Genomic DNA, 23,066 nt, shown 5'->3' on the forward strand with positions numbered 1-23,066 from the left:
GGCAGCTGAAAAATACAAAATGTTTCCACTGTTACCTGTACCATCCATAAAGTAGAGCCACAGTGCTAAAAATAAGGGAGAGAGCACTGAGGAAGCATCAGAAAGTGGTGTGGATGTCAGTCCCCCCAGCTGAATGTTTGCTCTTTCTGCTATTGCATGCTCATATGATACACTGATGTGGTATATGACCGTACATAGCTGTACAGGGCAACACAACATATGTGTAGCACATACTAAGCAACAATCAATCCTGTGCGATGAGTGTGTGAGACAGAGCCGCTTGTGTTTGGAGCGATTGGATAGCTCATCGCTATTCTACTTGGTAGTTGTAATCTATTGTGTGATTAAAAAAAATCACATACCCATACATCTTTGTCACCACAGCAAAAAAAAAAAAACAACCAAAAAATATTAGTTACTGGATGTAACTTCAGTTCTATGAATATGAAAATTGGATGTGAGGAACATAACTGGTGACCAAATGAAAACCAGCTTGTTGACCATCCACACATGATGCTCTGTTTTTTAGTCACTATTACAAAAATGTTGTGTCTTGCATTCTTTATATTGTGCATTGTGATAAAAAAATTTGAATTCCTCTCTGTCCTCTTTCACAGTGCTGAAATGTCAGTCTCTATTGTCGGAGCATAGAAACCTGGCTATCCATTTCCACCTGGAGTGCGTCTACATCAATCTCACCTACTATGAATACCAGCCAGCCAAGGAACACATCAAGAAGGCCCAGGAGCTCTCAGGGCTCACTATCAACATGACAGGTACGTAAAGTAATGCATCATCTGGTGTTGGAGGATACTTGAGTGACTTATTTAAAATGCATAAGAGTAGGCTGTCAAACCTGGTGATGATCATCCTAAGCCCATATTGATGAAGTCATAGTGATTGCTTGATTGAATGTAACAGCTGATTGTATCTGGTCAATCAAGGTGCTCTTGGAAAACGGACCTATTTCCAGCAGAAGTACTTGGCTCAGCTCATCCTTGAGGTCAAGAGAAAGCAGGAGCAGCCTTGCCAGACAGATGAGGCCACTCCCACCCCCACACCTCAGGCCAGCCTGCCAAAGGTATCAGCTTCTGTTGCTTCTTTCCAACTTGGTGTTTTTTTTGACACCTCATTTCCCAGTTTGTTGTACAGATGACTTACTGTCAAGCTCTACTTCAACAAACCTTCACTCATGTATTTAGACACATTTACTTAGACCTGGCTGCACAGTGGTGCAGTGGTTAGCACTGTCACCTCACAGCAAGAGGGTTCTGGGTTTAAACTGGCTGGCCGGTTGGCAGGGGCCCTCCTAGTGGGGGAGAACAGGCATGCTCCCAGTGGGCTTTCTGTGGCTTCCTCCCACAGTCCAAAAACATATAGGTCAGTTTAATTGGTGAATTGCCTGTAGGTGTGAAGGTGAGCATGAACAGTCGTCTCTCGCTATCAGTATGTTTACATGACATTAGAGAAAATGGATTTATCTATCTTGATTGTTGATTGTTTGGTCTGTGACCTAATGGGTCAGCTGGAAAAAGGTCTAGTGCTAACAAGCTGAAAGGGGGCATATTGCCATCTATCGTAGCAGAGTTGGATGGCCCAGATGTGGAAGGGGTACAGCTCTGTAGGCATGCTGCACTTTTGCATACACTCTGTCGACTGTATTATTCCCTCTGGTGGCACATTTCACGTATTGGGTGAAACTGTGAAGTACAGTCTTTAAGCATGCTTGACTGAAGTCTTCAGCTATGATGTAAACCAAGGGTTAGTGCTGTGCTAGTGTTAGCATCTGGTGGTATATAGACAGCTGTAATGATTAGTATTGTCAGCTCTCTCAGCAGATAAATGGGTACACACATAACTAACAGAGCCTCAGCCAGTGGCTGTCAATGATTCGGCTGTTTGTACACCAGCCTTTATGCACATAAATACAGTCCTCCTCCTTCGCTCTTACCAGAGTTTTTGTTACGGTCCAGGTGGTGTATTGTACAGCCGCACGGCAGTGTCAGGGGTCAGTGGGTGAATCCAGTTTTCTGTTATTAACATCACAAAGCAGTCCAGAGGCTGTTGTAGGCTACCATTTGTAACTCCAATTTGTCTGTTTTTTGAATGATGGATCTAGCGTTAGAGAGAAAGATGCTTGGTAGCGGTGGTTTGTGTGGCTACATCTTTAGCCTAGCCTGTAGGCCCACCTGGCATCCCTGCTTCTGCTTTCTCTCTCTCTACGTCACCTTTCAGAGCTGACAACATCCACGGTGACCTTAAGTCTGGACGTAAATTTGGAACTGTGAGAGGCAACAGAATTATCAGTAGCTTTACTCTCTGCTTGAGCTTTTAACTCCATCTCCTTGAGCTCTCGCTCGTGTGCAAGTTTAAGTTTTTCGTGTTCTAGCTCATGCTGCCTGAGCTGCTGCCTTTCCTTTGCCTCAATCTCTAATTCTATCTTCCTCAACTGCAGCTTTAACTCTAGGTCCCTCACTCTGTTGCATCTCACCCTCCTCCTGTTCTCCGTCAGAGAATGCAAAATCTTGCTGATTGGGCAACTCAGGTTTTTCAGAAAAAACACACTGCTTGTACACAATTCCGCTTTTCTTAAATTGCCTTGAACATCAATATCATAGTGTTCTGCTACAGAATGAAGATCTTTTTTTGTGCAGCCTAAGAGTTGCTGAGCGTCGGGGTCCTTAACAAACCTGTCCAGCTCAAATGCCATGATGGCACACACAAAAATGGATACTACTAGTACTACTACTCAATGAGAAGCAAGATAGTAGCATACCCAGACATTTCACTCTGGCCTGCTAACCATGAAATGGCATCTTCTATCATTTTGAATGCCACCATACCACAAAATGTCACCATTGAGACTAACTTCACAAAGGGTCTCCCAAAAGCTGTACAAATCGTGACTACAAGCCACAAACAAATTACAGCCAGCAAACACAAACATTTAAAAAAACAAACAAAAAAAACTGTTGCACACTAAAGTACAGTCAGTATTGAATACCCTCCAAAGTACCACACAACGTGCAGACTGCAAAAGCAGAACTACACAATAAACAACTCACACTGTCAAAAGTGAGTACAAGCCACAATGGCTGCTAAATTAGTAGCCACACACAAAAGGTACAAGGGCTAATCAACAAGAACAGTTTTTTTTAATGCTCAACCCAAACCCCAAATATCTAACTACAACTAGTTCACACACAAAGCAGGCCTCACAGAGGTCGTCATGGGCAGCCACATGCTACACTTAAAACAGGATTTTTAGCATGTCTAATCTCCTAGTCTAGAACTAACCCAGTTCCCTTTCTACCTGTGGGGGTTGCTACCTTACTTTACCTAAGTATCTTCAGTGATGCACCCGGGCACGCCAGGGGCCACCCCAGGGCTATCACACAAAATAACAAACTGGTGCTGGTCTCTCCAGCACCTGCCGACTCACTCAACTGGGAAAGTTCAAAAACTACCTCATGTGGTTACACATAGATGACCTCACTAACTAAAAACTAAAGATCTAGGTTTGAAAGGATCCCGGACGAGCCCCCATTATTATGCTATGGCTGGCTCAACACCAAAAATAACAATGGACACAAAACAAGGAGAGGAGTTTACTACATTTAAGTTTATTGAAATAAGTTGATGGTTTGAAAAGAAAAACGGATACCTGGCACCACAAAGGTGCTGCTGCAGCTGGGTGGAGAGAGAGAACTGAACAAAAGGCCGGCCTAAATAGCCAACATTACTTCATCATTATGATTGATGATTACTGAATTTTTCAGATTTATCTGCCACTTGAATTCTGAACTTTTTATTTAAGAGAGTATGAACACTTCAGAGAGTGTGTTATATTGGCTGGTATGGGGACTTGCAAACTAATGTACAGTAGTCACACTGTAGTCTTAACCATTACTTCAAATAACTTTAAGGACTGAAATCTGTTTTATGATCTGTGATTTCTTGGAAGCTGAAGGTGATTTGTATTTGATGATGTATGGCTGACAAGATATTCGATATCTGTTGTGGCCTGACAAGACAAACAAATCTTTAAGGGGATAGGAGGGATAACTGGCCGGCATAAAAACCTTCAAACCAACGTAATATAAAGGTTTGATTAAAAAATTACTGTCTATAAACCCGACTCTAAAGATAGAGCTACTGTTGGTACCCTTTGACTAACAACAGGGGCAAATAATTTGTAATACCCAACATCATCAGCAGAGGGAGACGTCCACCTCTGGGCCCTTAATACCGTCTGAAGCCTGTTGCTACTGTTCACCCAACGATGTTCCCATGCACTGCACTGCACCCTCTATCTAAAATGTTTAAAAGATTAGGCAAACTATAAAAGCTGTCTGTTGCTATTTCGCAAAAATGAAGCCAAAGTACGTCACACTGACATGTGGCCCATACATTTAGTTTTAAGACTATAAAAAACTCAGTCAGAAAAACAAAACAAAACAAAAAAGTAACTGTGCAGTTGCTATTGATTTTTTTCTAATTCGATGGAAATGTGTCATTTGGTCTTGTGGGGAAAAAACAGAAACACATGCATAATACATGTTATTATTTAAATAATAAATCCCTATTTCTGTTCTTAAGTTAAAATAGATAATGATAAAAGCTGAAAACAGAGATGTACTAAAATGTTTACACAGCCACGTAATAATGAATCAGTGTTAAAGTGATATTATAACATGACCAAAAAGGTGAAGGCAGAATTTATTACCTACTGTTCTCACAATCCAAAGTTTACATCTATGAACAAGCTTCACAGTATAAACAATTAATTATAACATATGCATATACATGTAAACAGCCATATGTATAAGACATTGTCATTGTAAGCATTCGGAGAAATTATGTTTGGAAACTTTGAGTGACCAGCAGAAAAAAAACAAAAAACAAAAAACCAAGATAATAAAATATAATAAATCACAGTAGAGCCGCTGCTACTTCACGTTGAAGGGAGGCAGTTGAGTTGGTCAGGAAATCTCATAAAGATGTCTCCTGGGTACTCCCTTTTGGAGGTTTTCTGCATATGTCCAACTGCTACGAGACCCTGAATACACCTGGAATATGTTAGACTGATTATATATCTCATCTAGCTTGGGAATGCTTAGGTATCCTCCAGGTTGAGCTTATAGACGTTACTGGAGAGACTATGTCTGGACTTGCTGCTTTGCTGCCGATGTGAAAAGGCACTGTATCAAAGGCAGAAAAAATTATGGATGTCAAGAGCAAAGGCAGAAGTATTGTTACATGTTTAAAAACCCTAAAAAATGTATGAAGGGGGCTGGTGTGGATGGATGCAGGACACAGTGTTTGACTTTGACATGGAGGACAGCTGTTGGTCTCCAGTTTTCTACCAACAGTTTATGTGGTTGGACCAGGATATTTCCAGCACCTTAACCAGAGAGTAAATTTACCCAAAAAAGTCTTTCCCTAACCTAGACCAGTTAGTTTTTGTTTCTTAACCTAACCAAACCTATGCCATAGCGGTGATAAATAAGACACCTACAATGCAAATCTTTTTTGTTGCTTTGATTCCTTTTAGAAAGCACTGACAAATGATGTCACCCTACCATTTTGGGCATTACATCAGAAACACTGTTGTTTTCAAAGGCAATCACAAACAACATATTATGTTATTTAGTTTGGAGGACTTGTTGAGGACTTGAAAAATGTATCTTTAATTAAAGAATACAGCAAAAAGGCATTTATCTGTTACGCCTCCTACAGACTGTAAGATTTTAGCAGTCTTATCAGTTTAGGTACACTGTGCAATGTGGTTCTAATGAACTTGGGTACGACATCAAGATGTTTGCAGACTTTATGAAGACAGCGCTTACCCAAATAAAGAATATTACATAGCTACAGCATATGATGCTATAGTTTCCCATACTGAGTGCTAGTGCTGCACAATATATTGTTTGAACATCGCCATCGCTATGTGCACGTGTGCGATAGTAACATCACAGGATATGCAATGTTTTCTCTTTTTTTAGAACATGTAAACTTTTGTTTTGCTTCAGAAGAGCAGCAAATGGAGCGGAGCTTGTGTTGCGCTCAGGCGTTGTCACATAAATAACAAATTCCAGCACTTGAATAGGTAGCGTGAATCAATAGCTTGAATCTGTCTCTCTCTCTCTGAGCACTCAGCAGCCCCTCCCCCTCTCATGCACATGCTGCAGTCACATACTGAAAATGAGCGACATGCAAGAGGGAGAAAGAGTAAAGGAGGATTTAGTCCCCAAGAGAAGATCAGCGTCCGAAATATGGAACTATTTCGTACATAAAAAAGATGATATCCCTAATGCTCTGTTTTAATCTGGAGTACAGAGACATGGCCTCCTGGATCCCTTTTATATACCAGCAATCTTCTTCTTTCACAGATGAACCCCCTTATTTTAGAGTATGACAAATTAGATCATTGACCCTAGCCTGGATTAATAGAAGGGTATTATATGAATACAATGGTGTCATGGTGAGTCAACTTAATTCTTTCCAAATAGAGCTATTCAAGTCATCTGGTAAAAATTCTTGTATTTTTTAATATCGCAATATATATTGAAAAAATTAATAATAATCGCAATGTCAGTTTTTTCCAATACCGTGCAGCCCTACTGAGTGTGCAAGGATGCTGCATAGGATATTACTTCTCCAACTGGGAAGCACATCATAGAGGGTCACATTATTAAATAACCTAAAGTTTTGTGGGCACTATACTGCGGTTTGTCTGTGTCTGTGTGTGTGTATGTGTATGTGTTTGCTAGCTGCTAGATTGCTCACCTGGCAGCTGCAACTCCACTGCTATTTCCTCACGTTTTGTCTTTCTTTATGCAATCATGGTAAGAGCTGGAGGACACATCATACACACAAGGCTTCTGCTGCCACAACTCCACAAGGTTTTCCTCTTTGTTGGAATCCCACACATTTCTGTTAGCATGTTTTGCCTACATGGCAAGCTGCTATCCATCTGTTTATCTGTGTTTAATACCAGTGCATTATTTCATGCTGCATTTCTATTAGTTGGTTAATAGATGTAGGTAGTAACAGCAGAATTTTATCCCAGCCTGTCTTTTTGATCGTAAGACAGTGACAAAAGCCATCCTTGAACTTATCTCACTGTGCACATAGGACCACGGTTCTTTCATGTTTGGTCATCTTTTGTCTAGGACAGCCCGACATCGCACAGTGTATACTGGGCTTTACACCCCACGGTTCAGGAGTTATAAGTGAAAACATGAAGGGTTTTATATATGGTCACTCATTGGCCCTTTTTTGCACCACAAAGAAAGAAGTTCTTTGTTGGCACATGGTCTAACATTTTATCAAATTTCACTGAAATCTGTCAGTTTGTTTTGGATATTGTTAAAAAAAAAAAAAATTGAGCGATAAACATAACCTTAGTACAGACAGAGACAGTAGAGAAACTTAAGCCATGGAATTTCTTAGATAGTGCTAAGTTGCTGCTGAGGAACTCAGGAATGAAACATTGGTTCCCCCCTATTTTGTATAATTTCTGAAATCCTCCAAACCTTTGCTGGATTGTGTCCATGGAGCTCTCAGTCTCGTGGCCATGGCCCAGCTTCAGTTCCTTGTGCTGTGCTCAGACCACTAACGCCCTCATTACTGGGGGAGGGGGAGTAAATCGCCTCAATCAAGGCTGTCATTAACTAGAGCTCACTGGCTTCCTATCTTGAATGGATAGAAGAAAAGCAGAGAGAGACAAAGAAAGAACTCACTTCATCACTGGCAAATCAAAACCACTGCCAGCAGGGAAATTGGGCCATTTCTGCCTCTGTGGGTCTGACTGGACTTGGCATTCTTGTGTTACTCTAATGAAAACAAGTCCAATCTAGTATTCTTGTTGCTCGTGCCAAACCACATTGTCGCAGCATTGGAATGAGTTTGCTCTTTTTGCATCAATATGTTTGCCAAGAGCAGACCAGAGGAATGCACTTGACTGTCATTGACGGCCATGCAGTGTTTAGTCCTAAAGTTCTGAATGCCTAATTTTTGGGTAAGCAGTTTGATCCCAGGCTCCTCCTGTTGACATATCTTGGTGTGCTTGTGCAAGACATTGAACCCCTAACCTCTACTGCTGACTGTGTGTGACAATAGGTAAATGTGAGACATTGCAAAGCACTTGGCACTACTCTCAGGTAATCTGGACTTGAGTTCTGATTAGTAGACAAAGTGCCGTGTAGGTCAGTGTACTGTGTCTCTTGGAACAAAGAGGCACATTTACATTCATGAAAGTAACACTGTGCCTTTCATTCTGTTTCCTCACAATCAGTCCTTCATCTGATCAGTAGAGGTATCAGGATACACAAAATCCATGGTTAGGTTTGGACTTCAGTTTTAGGGTCATGTGTCAAGATTATTTTCTTACAGAGGGGGAAACATTATTAATAGAGAGAATACTGAATTTGTTCTTAATTTGAACAAAAACCACTGGTGTTTCATTGTTCACAATTCTTGTTGTAAAAAATGAAACTCATCATTACTTCAAGATACTTCATCACACCCTACCAAAAATTCCATTATGATGGTAACTCCCTGGCTTGCTGGAGAAATTGGAAATACAAATGCAAATCATTATCATGTGTTTTGGGACTGTCATGTTATTAAAACTTACTGGAAGGGAATACATAATGCAATACATGTGGATGGACATCACAATGGACATTTGCAGGATGGAGAAAGTGACAGCGCATGTGAATTACAAGAGGGACCTATTTGTTTCACGTTGGAAGAAATGGATGGACTATATAATACCACGCATGTCGGACTTTGACTCGGCTAACCTGAGATAATACACTGTGTGTATGTAGCAATAACCACATCTCACTCCCTATGTGTTAATATTCTTGTAATGTTTTTCTTTATTTGTGTGTGTTCTTTTTGTCCTAACAAAAAAAGGACATTCGGGCTGATATTCTGTGACTGATAATTGAAGTAGATGTACACTACATTTGTCGCTGAATGTCAATAAAAAGTGAATAAAAAAATTAAAAAATGACACTCAAGCACTGGACGCTGTCAATGTATCAGTAATGCTCCATTGTCACAACAAAGATATTCTCAAGCCCTGTAATGGATGCATTCAGGCAGTGCTGTCGCTGATTGTTTAGCATGTTGGATAGTTTCTGTTTCCAAAGACATATCAACTTCGCTTCACCAACAGTGTTGGGCAAGTTACTATTAAAATGTAATACATTACATATTACTAGTTACTTTCATTTGAATGTAAAAAGTTACTTCACAGTATCACTCTCTGTGTAGAGTAGTAAGTCACCAAAATAACCTTAGAAGAATGATTAGGTTTTTTTAAATGGATGAAGGTCATGTTGTTTCACAGCAGCTAATCAAAGCACAGAAGCTCTAATTTATTACAGTTCATTTCAAATCCAGTGCTGCGCAGGTCTGACCAAGTCATGCATTCACATACAGTGGTTACCACTTTGTTTTAAAATTCCTTGAATTTATATTAATAGTAGTGTGATAATACAGAACAATTAAATAGCCTAGACCTTTTAAAATATATGAATAGCCTTGGACACAGTGAGGGCCAGGCAGAGGACCAAAGTCTGATAATTGTAAGATATAGATGAATATATGTGGGCCTATGATATGAATCACAACAAACAAATATTGAGGTTAGCACAACAAACGGATTGGCATGCACAAATTAATACACCAGAGCTGGAAGATCCACCTGCCGGTTCCCAGTGTGCCGGTCAGCTACAGCACCGGGGAGAGAGTCATACATAAGAATGGGGCTGTGCTGGCTTTGCTCTGCAGTTGTAGTAGATGTGAATGGAAACATGTACAGTATATACTAACATCATTCGGGCTAGATGTGCAGGCCAGCTCCTTACTCCTGCTGCTATCAAGCAGCCTTAGGACGCAAAATCTGAAGGGACACATTGTAGACGTTGCAGGTGCTTTAATGGAAACACACCGCACATGATAAGGCACAGTCCCAGATGTGTCGATCACCAGCACCCTTCTAGGCCTATAATGTAGCCTGTAATGACATGACACGACACAACAACCTTCATATGATATTTTTTTCTGGTGGTGCATTGGTGGAAGTGGAGTGGTGTGGATCAGTGTGGATAAATGAAAAATAAAAACGATAAACAGTTTATTTTGGATGGTAATGTTTTACTGTAACGTGTTACCCCAACACTACTCACCAATATCAGCACACAGTTTTGGTCCATTCCCCCAGTCTTTGTCAAGTGTTGCAGTGACATTTTTCCCTCAACTTTTAATTTCTCAATGCTGTACAATAATCAGCAATCACCAATGGATGAACATACAGTCACCACCATATTCCCAAGTAAGCAGACGAACAAACGAAAAAACAAGAAAAAAACAAAACAAAGTATCCAAAAGCAGCTACACATTTCTAAGTAATACTATCGTTACATGTCCTTAATTTATAGTGTTCCTTTATCCTTAAAGGCTCATGACCTGAAAGTTTTCCAAGCAAGAAAATAACAGGAACCAAAGGTCTTGAAAAATATAATAACAGTCATGTTTCTCTAGAGTTAATCTAGGTTTAAGGTAAAAACTGTCTTGGTTTAGGAACGGCTCAAAAGTTGGAGGAGATTCATTTTTCCAAAGTAAAACTATCTTAGCAAAATATGTTACAGTAATTAATACTCTGCATTAATGAATTGAAAATAGGGCATATCATTTAATATATCTAAACAAGGAAAATTGTCTTTGGCTTCTCTCAAACACAGCAAATTACATACAGACACAAAACACCATTAAAAAAGTACAGTTTACAGTATCTATGATAAAATATTGAAAAATGGCAGATATGATCAGTAAGTCATATAGTTAATAAGAGAGAGCACATCTTATAAAATGAGTGTTCTCTGATACAGACATTCTGTGTTCATTGCCTGTAAGGCACAGGAAATAAAGGACTACTTATATTTGTTCCAACTGGTTCTTGGGACCTTAGTCAACACCCAAACGGGAGCAGCTCAAATTCTGAGTGTAATGGATGTGAGATAAAGGCAATTATGTGTTTGGCCTTCCTGCGTACAGCACTGTCAGATGTATTGCTAAGTTGTTTCTGTGACTTGCCTATCACCTTCCCTGCAATGTTGACAGTCTTAGAGAGCTTGTTTTTGCTCTTTGCACTTTGGTTGCTGTACCATGCTATAATGTTAAATGATAAAATGCTTTTAACCAGGCTTCTGTATGCTAATTTAAGTATGCGTTGGCTAACACCAAAGCTCTTCAGCTTCCTGATTTAAAACAGACACTGACTGGCTCTCTTAAAAATGCTCTGAGTTTTCATGGAAAGTTAGTGTCTGATCAATAATTGTACCCAAGTACTTAAAATGTTCTACTTTTTCTAGAGGGTGGTTATTGAGTATGACGGGGAGGCTCCATTTAGTTCTGTTTGTGTCATAAGACAGAATTAATGGATTAAATTCCAAATTAAATTTGGCTTTGCCAAAACAGATTTATAAAGAGCCGTACACATGCCACGTCTTTAACTGCCTGGAAAACGCAAGGTTGGGTGCTGGGTGCTACTCTTGTGCCTTTTCTGTGCCAGCTTTCAGGAGTACTGTGGCAGGTTGCGTCTGAGGTTGCTAGGCAACCTCAACCATTATCATATCATAGCCCTTTTACCTGAAATCCTGAGTGCAGAGCTGATCTTCTTCTAGGCGCTATTTGTGTAGAGGCCTGTTGTCTGTGGGACAGTTGTAAAGCTCTGGCAGCCTTGCACTAAAATGGTAAAATTTATCACAGACTGATATTTATGGACAAAGGGAAAGATATTTGTTGGCTGTGATTGGTTGGTCCTCATCACATGCAGTGCACACTGCTGTGCTGTTAAAGTTGAACTCTGTTTATCTCAGGGTGCAGCTGTTGTGCCCTGAAAAAAAATGGTGCTCAGGATGGCATGCACAACGCAATGGCTTCGCTCCAGTGCCTGCCGCACGTTTTCTTACTGTTACCTACATAAGAAATGTATTCTTTCACAATAGTTAGCCAGGTTTTTTCATCTAAGACCATCTGTAGATCATTTTCCTAGATATTTAATACTGTTAAGATGAATGAACTCCTCACTTACGTAACTTACTGGAAAACCATAATGCTTCCTAATGATAATCTCAACGACATTATAGGCTCTGCCACACCTGGAAGCTTTCTCATTTGTCTTGGGTGTCGCCATATCTACAATGCATGTTGCCTGACCTTTACATCCAAGGGCTAACTCCTTTTGTATGGTTTAGGTGGCAGACATTTATATTTAAAGTGCCTTGTAGTGCAGAATGGCAAGTTCTTTACATTAAAAAATAACAAAATAACAGAATTACAGTGAAGACCAAATGGAAGTAAAAACACCATAAAAAGAAAAAATCCAACAAAATTACACAAAGGTAAGTTGGTAAGACTTCCAAAGCTCTTCCGGTAAAACGTGCACTTTAGAAGTTACTGTTTTTTAAGCTGTAGTCTAAATCAGATTGTCTTAGGTTATTTTAGCTGTAACTGTTTTCTTCACAGGGCATACCCAAATAAAGAATACTAAATATTGAAAGTCATGCTGAATTGAACAGGTTGTACTGAATGGGTTGGGACTAATACTCATAACATTACAGCCCAAGCTATCAATAACCAGCACTACCTTTTTTATTCATTCTGCAGTTCAAAGATTGCTTAAAAGTAATAAATTGGTAAGATTGGTCCAAGATCAGAAAGCCACTAATTGTAATCAAAATGTGGTGATGCTAAAATAAAAAATGATTCATAATTCCTAAGACAAGTTAAAAGATTTGTCAAGGTTTTCCTCTTTGGCTGCAGTCATTAGGCATGTGTTACCCAACAAGAAAGCAGTTGACCCAGATGGAGCTTCTGGTCCAGTTCTGACTAAGAAAAGTGAAAGATGTCTCTGATCGCTTCATAACTCTGGGACTTGTCTGAAATAATTTTTTGTTGTGGCTGTGTTTTTTTCTCTTAAATTTTGTGTCATTTGTTGATGTAAATTATAATCCCAGTTCGAGTATTGTTACTTGATATCTTGTATCCAGTGTTTTTTTTGGGGTTTTTTTTTTTGTTATTTTTGAATAAATCGTGCTGCCTGCAGTTGGTTGCACTTTTGAAAATTGTCCACTAGTGCAAGTTATCAGTGAAAGTTAAATCAAATATGAGCTAACCACTAACCATCGCCCATTTTCAAGAAATTACCCACTAAGCAGCGGCATGCGTGAGGAATCCAGTCTAAAAGTTGTATTTCTCATAGTTGTAGTTTTTCTTTTAAAGGTTGTGGCTGCAAGCAATTTCTCAAAAAATATGTAACTCTTAATCCGAAAAAAGCATGCTGGCTCACTTGGTGGCTTTTAGTTGTTTTCATGCACCGTGGTTTAAGCCTGCGTGCACTCATTGGACTCTGTGTGTGTTTCCATATGTTTACAGGACTACAGTCTGGGTGATGACACTGTGATGGATAAGATTAATTTAGCGGAGCCAGATCAGTATGAGCTCCCTGACCTCAGCGCTGAGGAGCAGGCTGTCATCCTGGGCATCTGGTAAGTCAGCTCAGCACTGTTTCTGCAGCACTCTGTTTGATCCAAGCTTAAAACACAGTTGTGTTAAAAACAGTGTGACAACAAAGGCTTTGTGTGTTCCAGTCTTCACAAGGAGAGTACTTATATCATGTTAATCTACCAGTTGTGTAACCTGAACTTTAGATGGTCCTGCATTACACATACATACATGCATACATACATGCATTATTCGTTTTTCTGTCACGTCAGGAGATACTGCCTCTGATTTGACTAACATCTTGGAAAACATGTTAAGCCTTTACATGTTCATATCACATTATCCATTCATGTACACTTGATAACCCATAGTGACAAATTTATTAAGAATCAAAATGTGTTATGAACATAAGTATAATTCAGTACCCTGTAGAGCACCCCTTGGCCGCAACTACAGCTTTGAGTCTGCTTGGGTAAGCCTCCACAAGGTTTGCACACCTGAACTTTGGAAGTTTATCCCATTCTTCATGGCAGATCTTCTCAAACCCCGTCAGAATGGATAGAAATGTTGTGGGGTTTAAGTCTGGGCTTTGGCTGGGTCACTCAAGGACAGTTTGACTTGTCCTGAAGCCACTCCAGTGTTGTTATGGCTGCATGCTTAAGGTCATGTCTTTTCCTTAATATTGACCAGTCTCCATGTCCCTAACGCTGAGAAGCATCCCCTTAGCAATATGTTGCCACCACCATGTTTCACAAAATGGTGAGCATGGTGGTGGCAACATCAGTGCTAGTGATCAAAGATTATTGTCAAAAACAGTAGAATATCCTCACAGACCAAAGTTCCTCAGTCACTGCTGGCTGAGCCACCTTGAGCATTTTAGCATACTAGCCTGTGTTATTGTGCACAGGGATTATGTAACATTGTACGTGTGTTTGATTTGGGTCACTTAGTTTGCTCACTAGGTCGAGTATTAAATGAGTGATCAATTAACATAGATGCAACCTTTTTTAAATATGCTGAGAAACAGCTATTCTAACCGTAACCCATATAGACGTGATCCTCAATGTGATTGCATTGTTGTGCATTTATAGGGCTGTTGTTCACATTCAGCTATGCATGTAATGAAACAAGGCAAACCTTCTCACTGTTGCTCATGTCACAGAGAAAATAAAAATTGTCCACACAGTTCCTGAGGGAATATAAATAAAGTCCAGGTAAAGCGAAAATAAATATTTGGAAGGAGTTTGTCATACCACAAAAAAATATGTCATCAACCACCCAGCCAAATTTGAAATATCAGAATCCCACCAAGCATATAAAGTTAGGTCTCGAAGTTGTGAATAAACAAGCATTATTCTTTCCTCTGAGATGCTGGGGACATGTCCGTCAAAGAAGATGAAACAAAGATTTCGTCTCTGCAATGCGACAGTCTCTCATTAGCAGCTCACCCAGTAGCATTGAACACGAATACACCCCAGGCTAAAGAACAAGCCTCCGCAACAACAGACTTGCATTAGCAGCTAACCCAGTAGCACACACAGTCTATGGTAGCACAGCACACACCCTCCAAACCGAAGAACGAGGGAGACGCTGTGTAGTGATAGCCTCTCATTCAGCAGCTAACATTAGCACAAAGCACACACCTACTATAGTGAGCCATTACTGCCAGTGGGCTGGGTAGCTGATTCTGAGACTGAAAGGTACATTAGTTACAGCTGTTTTGCATGTGTTTATGTAATTGTTGCATTTAACAAAGATGTGCTTTGTGCATATATTAGACTGAAAGTGCTAAGAAAGCTTGTGGGATATAATGAAACGAAATGACACTGATGCTATGTGCTCTGAAGCTAGCAGTGATGAAGTTTTTATATCAAAGAAAGTTTTTATATATTAGGGAAAGGGTTATGTTAAGGATGACTTCATTGCGTCATCCAGCCATGATTAGAGGGCTGCCCCAAAATCCTGGATATAGAAATGACACAAAAATTTGAACAGTCGAACTCCTAGGGGTGGGAGAAAAAAATCTATATAGCATTATGATATTTTGTGTGGCAATATCGTATTGATTTTTAATTATATAAATGAATATTATTACTAATACAGATTTAATTTTAGGTAGTGTACTAGAATAATATAATTAGTTGCTTTTTAAGTCCTTCTGTCTTTCCTTCTGGGACATAATTTACAGTTGAAAAAAAGGTAATAAATTGCAATATATCGCAATATATTTTATGATGATACTCAGCATATCGCAACATGTTTAAAATCACAATAATATTGTATCTTGACCTAAGTATCGTGATAATATCGCATCGTGGAGCCTCTAGTGATTCCCACCCCTACCAGCTCCACAATTCACATAATTCACAGTCTTTTCACACGTTTTCAACAAGTATTTTCTAACATGTATAATGTGTTGAGAAGAAATATATGATTTTGCTTTACCCAGACTTTAAAGAATGATTTTGTACTGTACATCTATTGGTATTGTCGCTTGCTATCAATGGCAGAAATAAGATGCAAACTGTTGGGTTTATGGTTTTTGTTCAGTTTAGCGCCAGGCTGTTCTGCCATCATTTATATACTGTTAACCAAGAGTGTTGTCTTGCAGCACTGACTTCCAGAAGAATAACCCTGTACACAAACTGACTGCAGAGGAACTCCTGGCCTTCACATCTGTAAGTAATAGTTTATTGTTTTGTGAATTGTTATTTCACTACAGAAACACTGTAGTTAGATATGCTCATTTTGCATTCTTCTGACCATAAGACTGAGTCAGAAGTCAGAAATACTTGATGAAACAAATTTTCATGTATTTACAGTTTAAGATTTTGCCTTATTTAACACAGCAGCCACACATGTAAGGATAATAATGTGTCTATCAGTGTCCTGTTTTTCTTTGAACATCACTCACTGTCTTAAAACCTTCAATCCCTCAGACTTTGAACAATACCTCAACCTTAACTGTACTGAAATTAGACAGTTTGCAGTCTAAATAGACAAGTAAAGACATCGTATGTGACTTTCTAAATGCCTTGACTTTCCTGGACTAAATGAAAATGTTTGTGGCGGATTCAGAGTCCTGGTCAGTATTGGTCTTAATTGTCTGTAACTGACTTAAATGTTTATAACTGCCACTCCACTGTTCGTATGACACTGTTTTCAAGGTGGTTGTTAAGAAATATCATCATATTTCTGAGGCTGTCTTACTCATCATATTTTTTATTTCTCATCAGACCCAAACAGAATCTGCTTTTTCTTTAGTTTTCAGAAGTGATGCAGAATAAAAAACTGCAGAGTTTAGCAGAATGTTTATTTTTAACTTGTAATGTGATAGACAATTCTCATTTAAGATATATATTTTTTAATCTGTGGAGGTGTTGTTCTTTGGGTACAGATTCCGTGTTGCCAACATATTCTCTTCCCCTGCAGTGATTAGTCAACAATACCAATACTAAGCTGAAGGCTATCTTTTTTATAGTGTTGCATCAACAAACTGAAGAAGACTCCATCCAAACACAAACCACTGTGCAGAACTAATGAAATGACTCACCTAAAGGAGAACTGCCCAAAAAAAAAAAGCTGAGCACAAGTGGAGGAAAACAAAACCATAAATCCATGTTGACAACCCCAAACACCACCTCACTGTTTTTATGAAACAAGTTAGAACTTCCTGACAAGCTTCAAACTGCTTCTTCAGTGCTGGTGAAACATTAGCCATCACAGAACACTCAAGTTTTTTTTTTTTTTTTTTTTTGGCTATTGCTTTTCCCAGTCTTTGGCCCTTTGAGAAATAATTGTTTTCCTCAAGCTACTGCTTCCGAATGTATTTGCACTCAGTATTAGAGCACCATTTATTATTCCTGCAGCAAAAGGACAGGCAGCACCAGGGTACCTGAATAAAGCTTCATAAAAGTATCATGATGAGGTGCTGTTTTTAAAGCTAAACCGAAAGTGGAGTTCTTCTCTCTTTTTGTGTAAGTAAATATGAACTATAAGAATGCTAATGCTTTTCTGCATACTTTTTAACATTTCAAAAGAGGATTAAACTGTTTTTGGATATTTATAGAAAACACATCTGGGCTTCAAGAAGTGTGTTTCTCATGGCATTAGTTGACTGACGTGAGAGCCAGCATTGCTAGGAGACACATGGTCAGCCTTTGTGGCGCACAACTGACCCAAGAACATGATACTGTATAATTCTTGACACGAAGCCCTTTTTTCCCCTTGCTTTTACATCAGGACCCAAATCTGAGAACATAAACCCAAAGTCCAGTTTGATCACTGTGGACACTGTGTAATGTACCTAGACAGGGTACGCTGATCCATACTTCACTATAAAAGGTGGTCTTGAATACGGTTCCTGTGTACTTCAGTAGTGTACGCATAAGGTGTGAACACCACGTGTACCAAAATGTGTCAGTGAGCTGCTATGTAACATGACTACAAGGAATCTATTACTGGTTATGAAACAGACTCAATTTAATATTGATGCCTCTATATCAGATGGCAGCACAGCCCATCGCGTACAGATCTGGCTTTACTGCTGCCTTCTACCTGTTACCATGGGAGACAGAAAGCTCTGCACCCAAGAGCAGCGGCTCCTCCTCTTAAGAGGCGCACAGCTTTGCCTTGTTGCTCTGCGGTTCGATGCTGATGACGGTCCCAGGGGCAGTAGTGTCTGTGTGCGGTGCCCTTTTCTACACTATGGCAACGTAGATCACGTAGATCCTGACGCAAGTGTATTCGAGAATGGAAAAACATTTCTTATGTGAAAGCTGATTGTTGGGGGAGTGAAAGGGGGGTAAAGTCATACTCAAGCTGGGTACGAATAACTCGTACCCAATATAAAAAAAAAATCCTGTAGCTATTAGGGGTTGGAGAAAAAAAATGATATAGCATTGTATCCCAATATTTTTGTGCGGCAAAATCATATCATCACACAGTGCCAAGTTTTTTTTATTATGTGAATTATTCATATCAGAAATGCAAATTAAACTTTAGGTAGCATACTAGAATAATATAATCAATTGCTTTTTCAGTCTACTTCATACATTTTGCTGCAAATAAAATGATGAGTGAGATGAATAGACGGAAAACTTTCTCATTACTTACTACAGATGTCGACAAAGTTTTTCTTCTGGGACATAATTTACAATTTAAAAAAAGTAACAAATCACAATATATGTTATCACGATACTCAGCATATCGTAACACATTTGAAATTGCAATAATATTGTATCGTGACATAAGGGTCACGATTATATCGTATCGTTGAGCCTCTGGCAATTCTCACCCCTATGAGCTACCAACCATGAGTAATTTAAGCTGTGTGTCCCTTTGAATGATTGAACTCTTGGGTGAACCCAATGTGCTGTAAAGTTTGCATTCCACTTGGAACATGGAAGCTAGTAGCATAGCTAGAATAATTAAGAAATATTTTTCTACTCATGCTTTTTCGAGTACCATTTGCATATAGTATGCACTGGTACGGGATGGCAGTGGCTCAGGTCATAGGGACTTAGCTTAGGAACTCTAAGAACTCTCTTGCCAGTGCAAGTCGAGTGTAGACCTGCAGCTGCAGAGGCTGCGGGAGATTGTTGTTTACATGCTGCTGAGTAAGGATGTGTGCATAGAGGGATATGTGGAAGTTACATTTAAGCCAGCAATTGCTTTTGGATTGACAAATACACAAGATATTAAAATATGTACTGCTTCTAAATAAAGATTTGATATATTTAGAAGTCCTGACCCAGGCTATACTAAGGCAAACAACACTCTTTCCAGCACTACCACTGAGTCATCTGCAGCTCCTGCAGATTTTACAGAAAAGAGCAGGTCTAGTTTGTGTTAGTGGGCAGTATGGTGGTGCAGTGGTTAGCACTGTCGCCTCACAGCAGGGGGGTTCCAGGTTTTCTCCAGGTTGTCCATCTTCCCCATCTTCCTCCCACATTCCCAAGAAATGCCGGTTAGGTTGATTGGTAACTCTAAATTTCCCCTAGGTGTGAATATGTGAGTGGTTCTCTGTCTCTGTGTGTCAGCACTGTGATAGTCTGGTGACCTGTCCAGGCTGTAACCTGCTTCTTGTCCAGCGTCAGCTGGGATCAGCTCCAGCCCCCTCTGCGACCCTAAATAGGCTAAGTAGTCCAAGTGTGGTGATGGCAAATGTCCAGACTGTCAAAACCTACAGCGACGAAAGATTGTCACAACAGGGGACAACGTGATCCTTCTAGCTAGTCAAACCTGTGCTAAAATCTCCCTGTTAGACTGTTAAAATTGATGTACACAGATATTGTACCAATATATTATTGTGATTTAGTTGTAAGTGTAATCAAATTACAGTATCAGTATCTTCAGTTGGTAGCAAACATTTACACCCACCTGAGAACACCAATATAAGGAGTACTACAATTTGAATTTCTTCCAATGGGAAATGGCAATTTCTAACCAAATAAATACAAAGTCAAAACAAGCACCAAATATCTATAGTATGATTGATTTCTTTAAAAAAAATAATTTTAATTTTAACCTTTTGTCCAGACATTTAGATTAGATTCATTCAGAGCAGAATGTCTGAAGGGACTGCATCAACCATTATATCTGCTTTAAAGGTCCATTGCTTAGGCTTTAGGGGTATAGAAATGGCATATAAGATTCATAACAATGTTTGTAGTAGTGTATAATCATTAAAATGTGTCACTTCCATGGAGTCCAGCCTGTTATTTCTAAAGTACCCCAGGACAAACAAGACACTGGGTCTAGATCGGGCCATTAGCATTTTTTTGTAGCAGCCACTGTAGATATCTTACATAGCTGGCACATGGGAGATTTCTCAGTTGGTTGCAGCCTCTAGATGGCACCAAATCCTACACACTAGACCTTTAACCCTTTAAAAACAGACATTCCACAGACAACCACAAGAGATCATTGTTTGGGTGATCCTGTTTGAATAGATCTGAAATAACAACCATAATAGCTTGAGCATTCATTGTTTTTGCAGCAGAAAGCTAAGGCTTCTATTTTCCCCGTCATCATGCCATGACCATACTTCAGCTTACCCTACATGGTATTTTACCATAATTACGCTGGTATTTCCCCGTAATGGCAGAAGGAGGTTGCTTTTTGCATAATCCTGGACATACATCAATCTGAAATGAAAACTATATTAGCTAGAGCATCTGTTCTTTTTGCAGCAGAAAGCTAAAGCTTCGGTCTTCCCCATTGTCATGCCATTACCTTATGTTACTTAACTTAACTGCAGTGCAAACATAGTATTTTGCCGTGATTATACTGAAATTTACCTTAGGAATTTTCCTGTAATGGCTGCGGAATTTTGTTGTTTACATAATCCTGTAATATATTGATCTAAAATAAAAACCATATTATTTAGAACATTCATCTTTTTGCAGCAGAATACTAAGGCTTCTGTCTTCCCTGTCATCACATTGTTACCTTACCTTACCTTACCTTACGTGCAGTGCAGAAGTAGTATTTTGCCATAATTATGCCAAAATGTTCCTTGGGAATTTCCCTGTGATGGCTGCAGGAGACTGTTGTTTGCATGATCCTGTATATATTGAACTAAAATTTAAAAAAACAAACAAAAACAATATAATAACTAGAACATTCTTTCTTTTTACAGGAGAAAACTATGGCTTCTGTTTTCCGTGTTAATACCTTGTACACTTAACATCATTGTAATATGTTATGTGTTGTACAAAACAGCGCAAAAATGGGCGGCAGATTCAGAGGAATGAATGCTGAATCTATCACAAGGCCATTTCACTCTGCTCATAAAAATGAGCATATCTCAAAAACGGAATAATGTACACACATAGGCACTACCAGAGTTCAATAGTTGACAGACTTAAAGACAAACGTGTTATTGCAGCAGCTATTAAGAGGATTCAGCATCCATGTATGAACCCGTTAACCCTCAGGTGAAAGTGAGGTTACCTAATTGCAATGTGAGGAGTTCCTGATCCACACAGCTATTATCCAACGTACCACATGATAGAGCAGAACTAGGTATATTTTGTCACAGCTGTTCTTTCCCATCACTATAACTTTGAAACCTAAGCCAAAATTGCTAAGTATTGTAAGACAAGCCAGGCTCCTTTTCTCAACAGCTATGAGCTTGTTTGGAGACGCTCCTCTACTCCAGAGACGTCAGAGCAGTAATGGGATAGCTCACTTGGCTGATCCAGTGAGTCTCCTCTCAAAGCACTGTGAGGGTTAGCTCCATTTAGGCTGATGAGAAGGCTTGGCAGGAGGAATTTGACGGGACAGGAAATTAAAAGAAAAAAGCCATGATTCTCTTTAAGCTGTTCCGGGGGCTGTTACTGTCTTGTGCCAAAACTTTCTGTTGCTTATTAAAAAACACAGTTGTGTCTCTAAAGAGCATAAGCAAGAGCTCGCTGGTTGCATAGTGACATCTGTCGTCCAGGCAGGCCGTATTTTCTTTTTGCTTTTAGAACGTAAATGTAAGACTGTCTTTCCAGCGATTAAGACAACACTTTTGATGAGACTTGATGATTATATCAGGTTGCTGTAGTTTCCGTGATATTTGATAGTGTAGGTGGTGTATTAGAGTGACAAGACATGACAAGTTTAGATGCAGAAGCACAACCACAATGTTGTCTAAGATTTTCATGCCCATGGAATTATTTAATGCTATATAGATTGCAGGCTTACATGCATACAGTATGCTAGCATGGTGGTGTCTTTGTGTACCACAGTTCTCATATGCAGATTACATAGTCAGATAAGCATTCATTGTATATTGAAGAAAAGATTATTTAAACCATATTCAGCCTAAAATACAGCAGTATGTATTGATCCCGTCTTTGTCTTTTGTGAAGACAAATATAAAGATATATTTTAAATGATAAATTAAAGTGAGATGCAAAAATACAACACATTCTTCTGTGACAAATTAAAAGTTTTCCATAAGTAATAAAACACAGCTTTGCTGCTGGTCTGGTAGGACCAACCTTGAGTCACCTGCTACTGAGCCGTGTTGGGCTCGTTATTAAAAAAAATGTAATTCATTACTCGTTACTTTTTTCAATTGTAATATTTCAAGTGTAAAATTATTACTTTACTTATTTTTCTCTGACAACAGTACTTTGTTACAGTACTCGTCATGTCACTTTTCTGTTACACTTCACAAAATTGGTGATTTGCAACCTTTTTCCCCAAAATTCCGAAATCACATGTGCCTCTGTGTGAATATCGTAGACTGTATAAAGGTGAATATCAGTGTCATCTCCAGTAAGAGCTGCTAGGCTAAATAGCTTTGATCTATCTGAAAGACGGAGAGTCAGTCGTGGAGATACGTGATATTTCATCCACAACATATCCAGCCACAAGCTTCATTAGTTCTTTGTTGCTTGTAGCCTGCAGCTGTCCACCATAAAAATCCAGTTTTGCTTGTTTAGTCAGTGTCAGGCTGCAGACATCCTCCATGGCCGAGGAGTGCGCACCTTTGGTGGGGTGTGTTGTCGGTAATAGTACATGTTTCAGGTGGTACAGGGTCATGT

General features: G+C 39.3%; 1 protein-coding gene across 2 annotated transcripts in view; it reads left to right on the forward strand.

The window, feature by feature from the left end:
• ttc27 (tetratricopeptide repeat domain 27) overlaps positions 1-23,066 on the forward strand; it is a 137,740-nt gene that overhangs the window by 51,474 nt on the left and 63,200 nt on the right. For both annotated transcript variants that reach the window (XM_049601182.1, XM_049601181.1), the window contains exons 6-9: positions 618-776; positions 945-1,081; positions 13,456-13,568; positions 16,136-16,202. In XM_049601182.1, the coding sequence (XP_049457139.1) occupies positions 618-776; positions 945-1,081; positions 13,456-13,568; positions 16,136-16,202 (476 nt within the window). The remainder of the gene's footprint in view (positions 1-617; positions 777-944; positions 1,082-13,455; positions 13,569-16,135; positions 16,203-23,066) is intronic.

The sequence above is a fragment of the Epinephelus fuscoguttatus genome, linkage group LG16, assembly GCF_011397635.1.
Source record: "Epinephelus fuscoguttatus linkage group LG16, E.fuscoguttatus.final_Chr_v1".
Taxonomy (NCBI): domain Eukaryota; kingdom Metazoa; phylum Chordata; class Actinopteri; order Perciformes; family Serranidae; genus Epinephelus; species Epinephelus fuscoguttatus.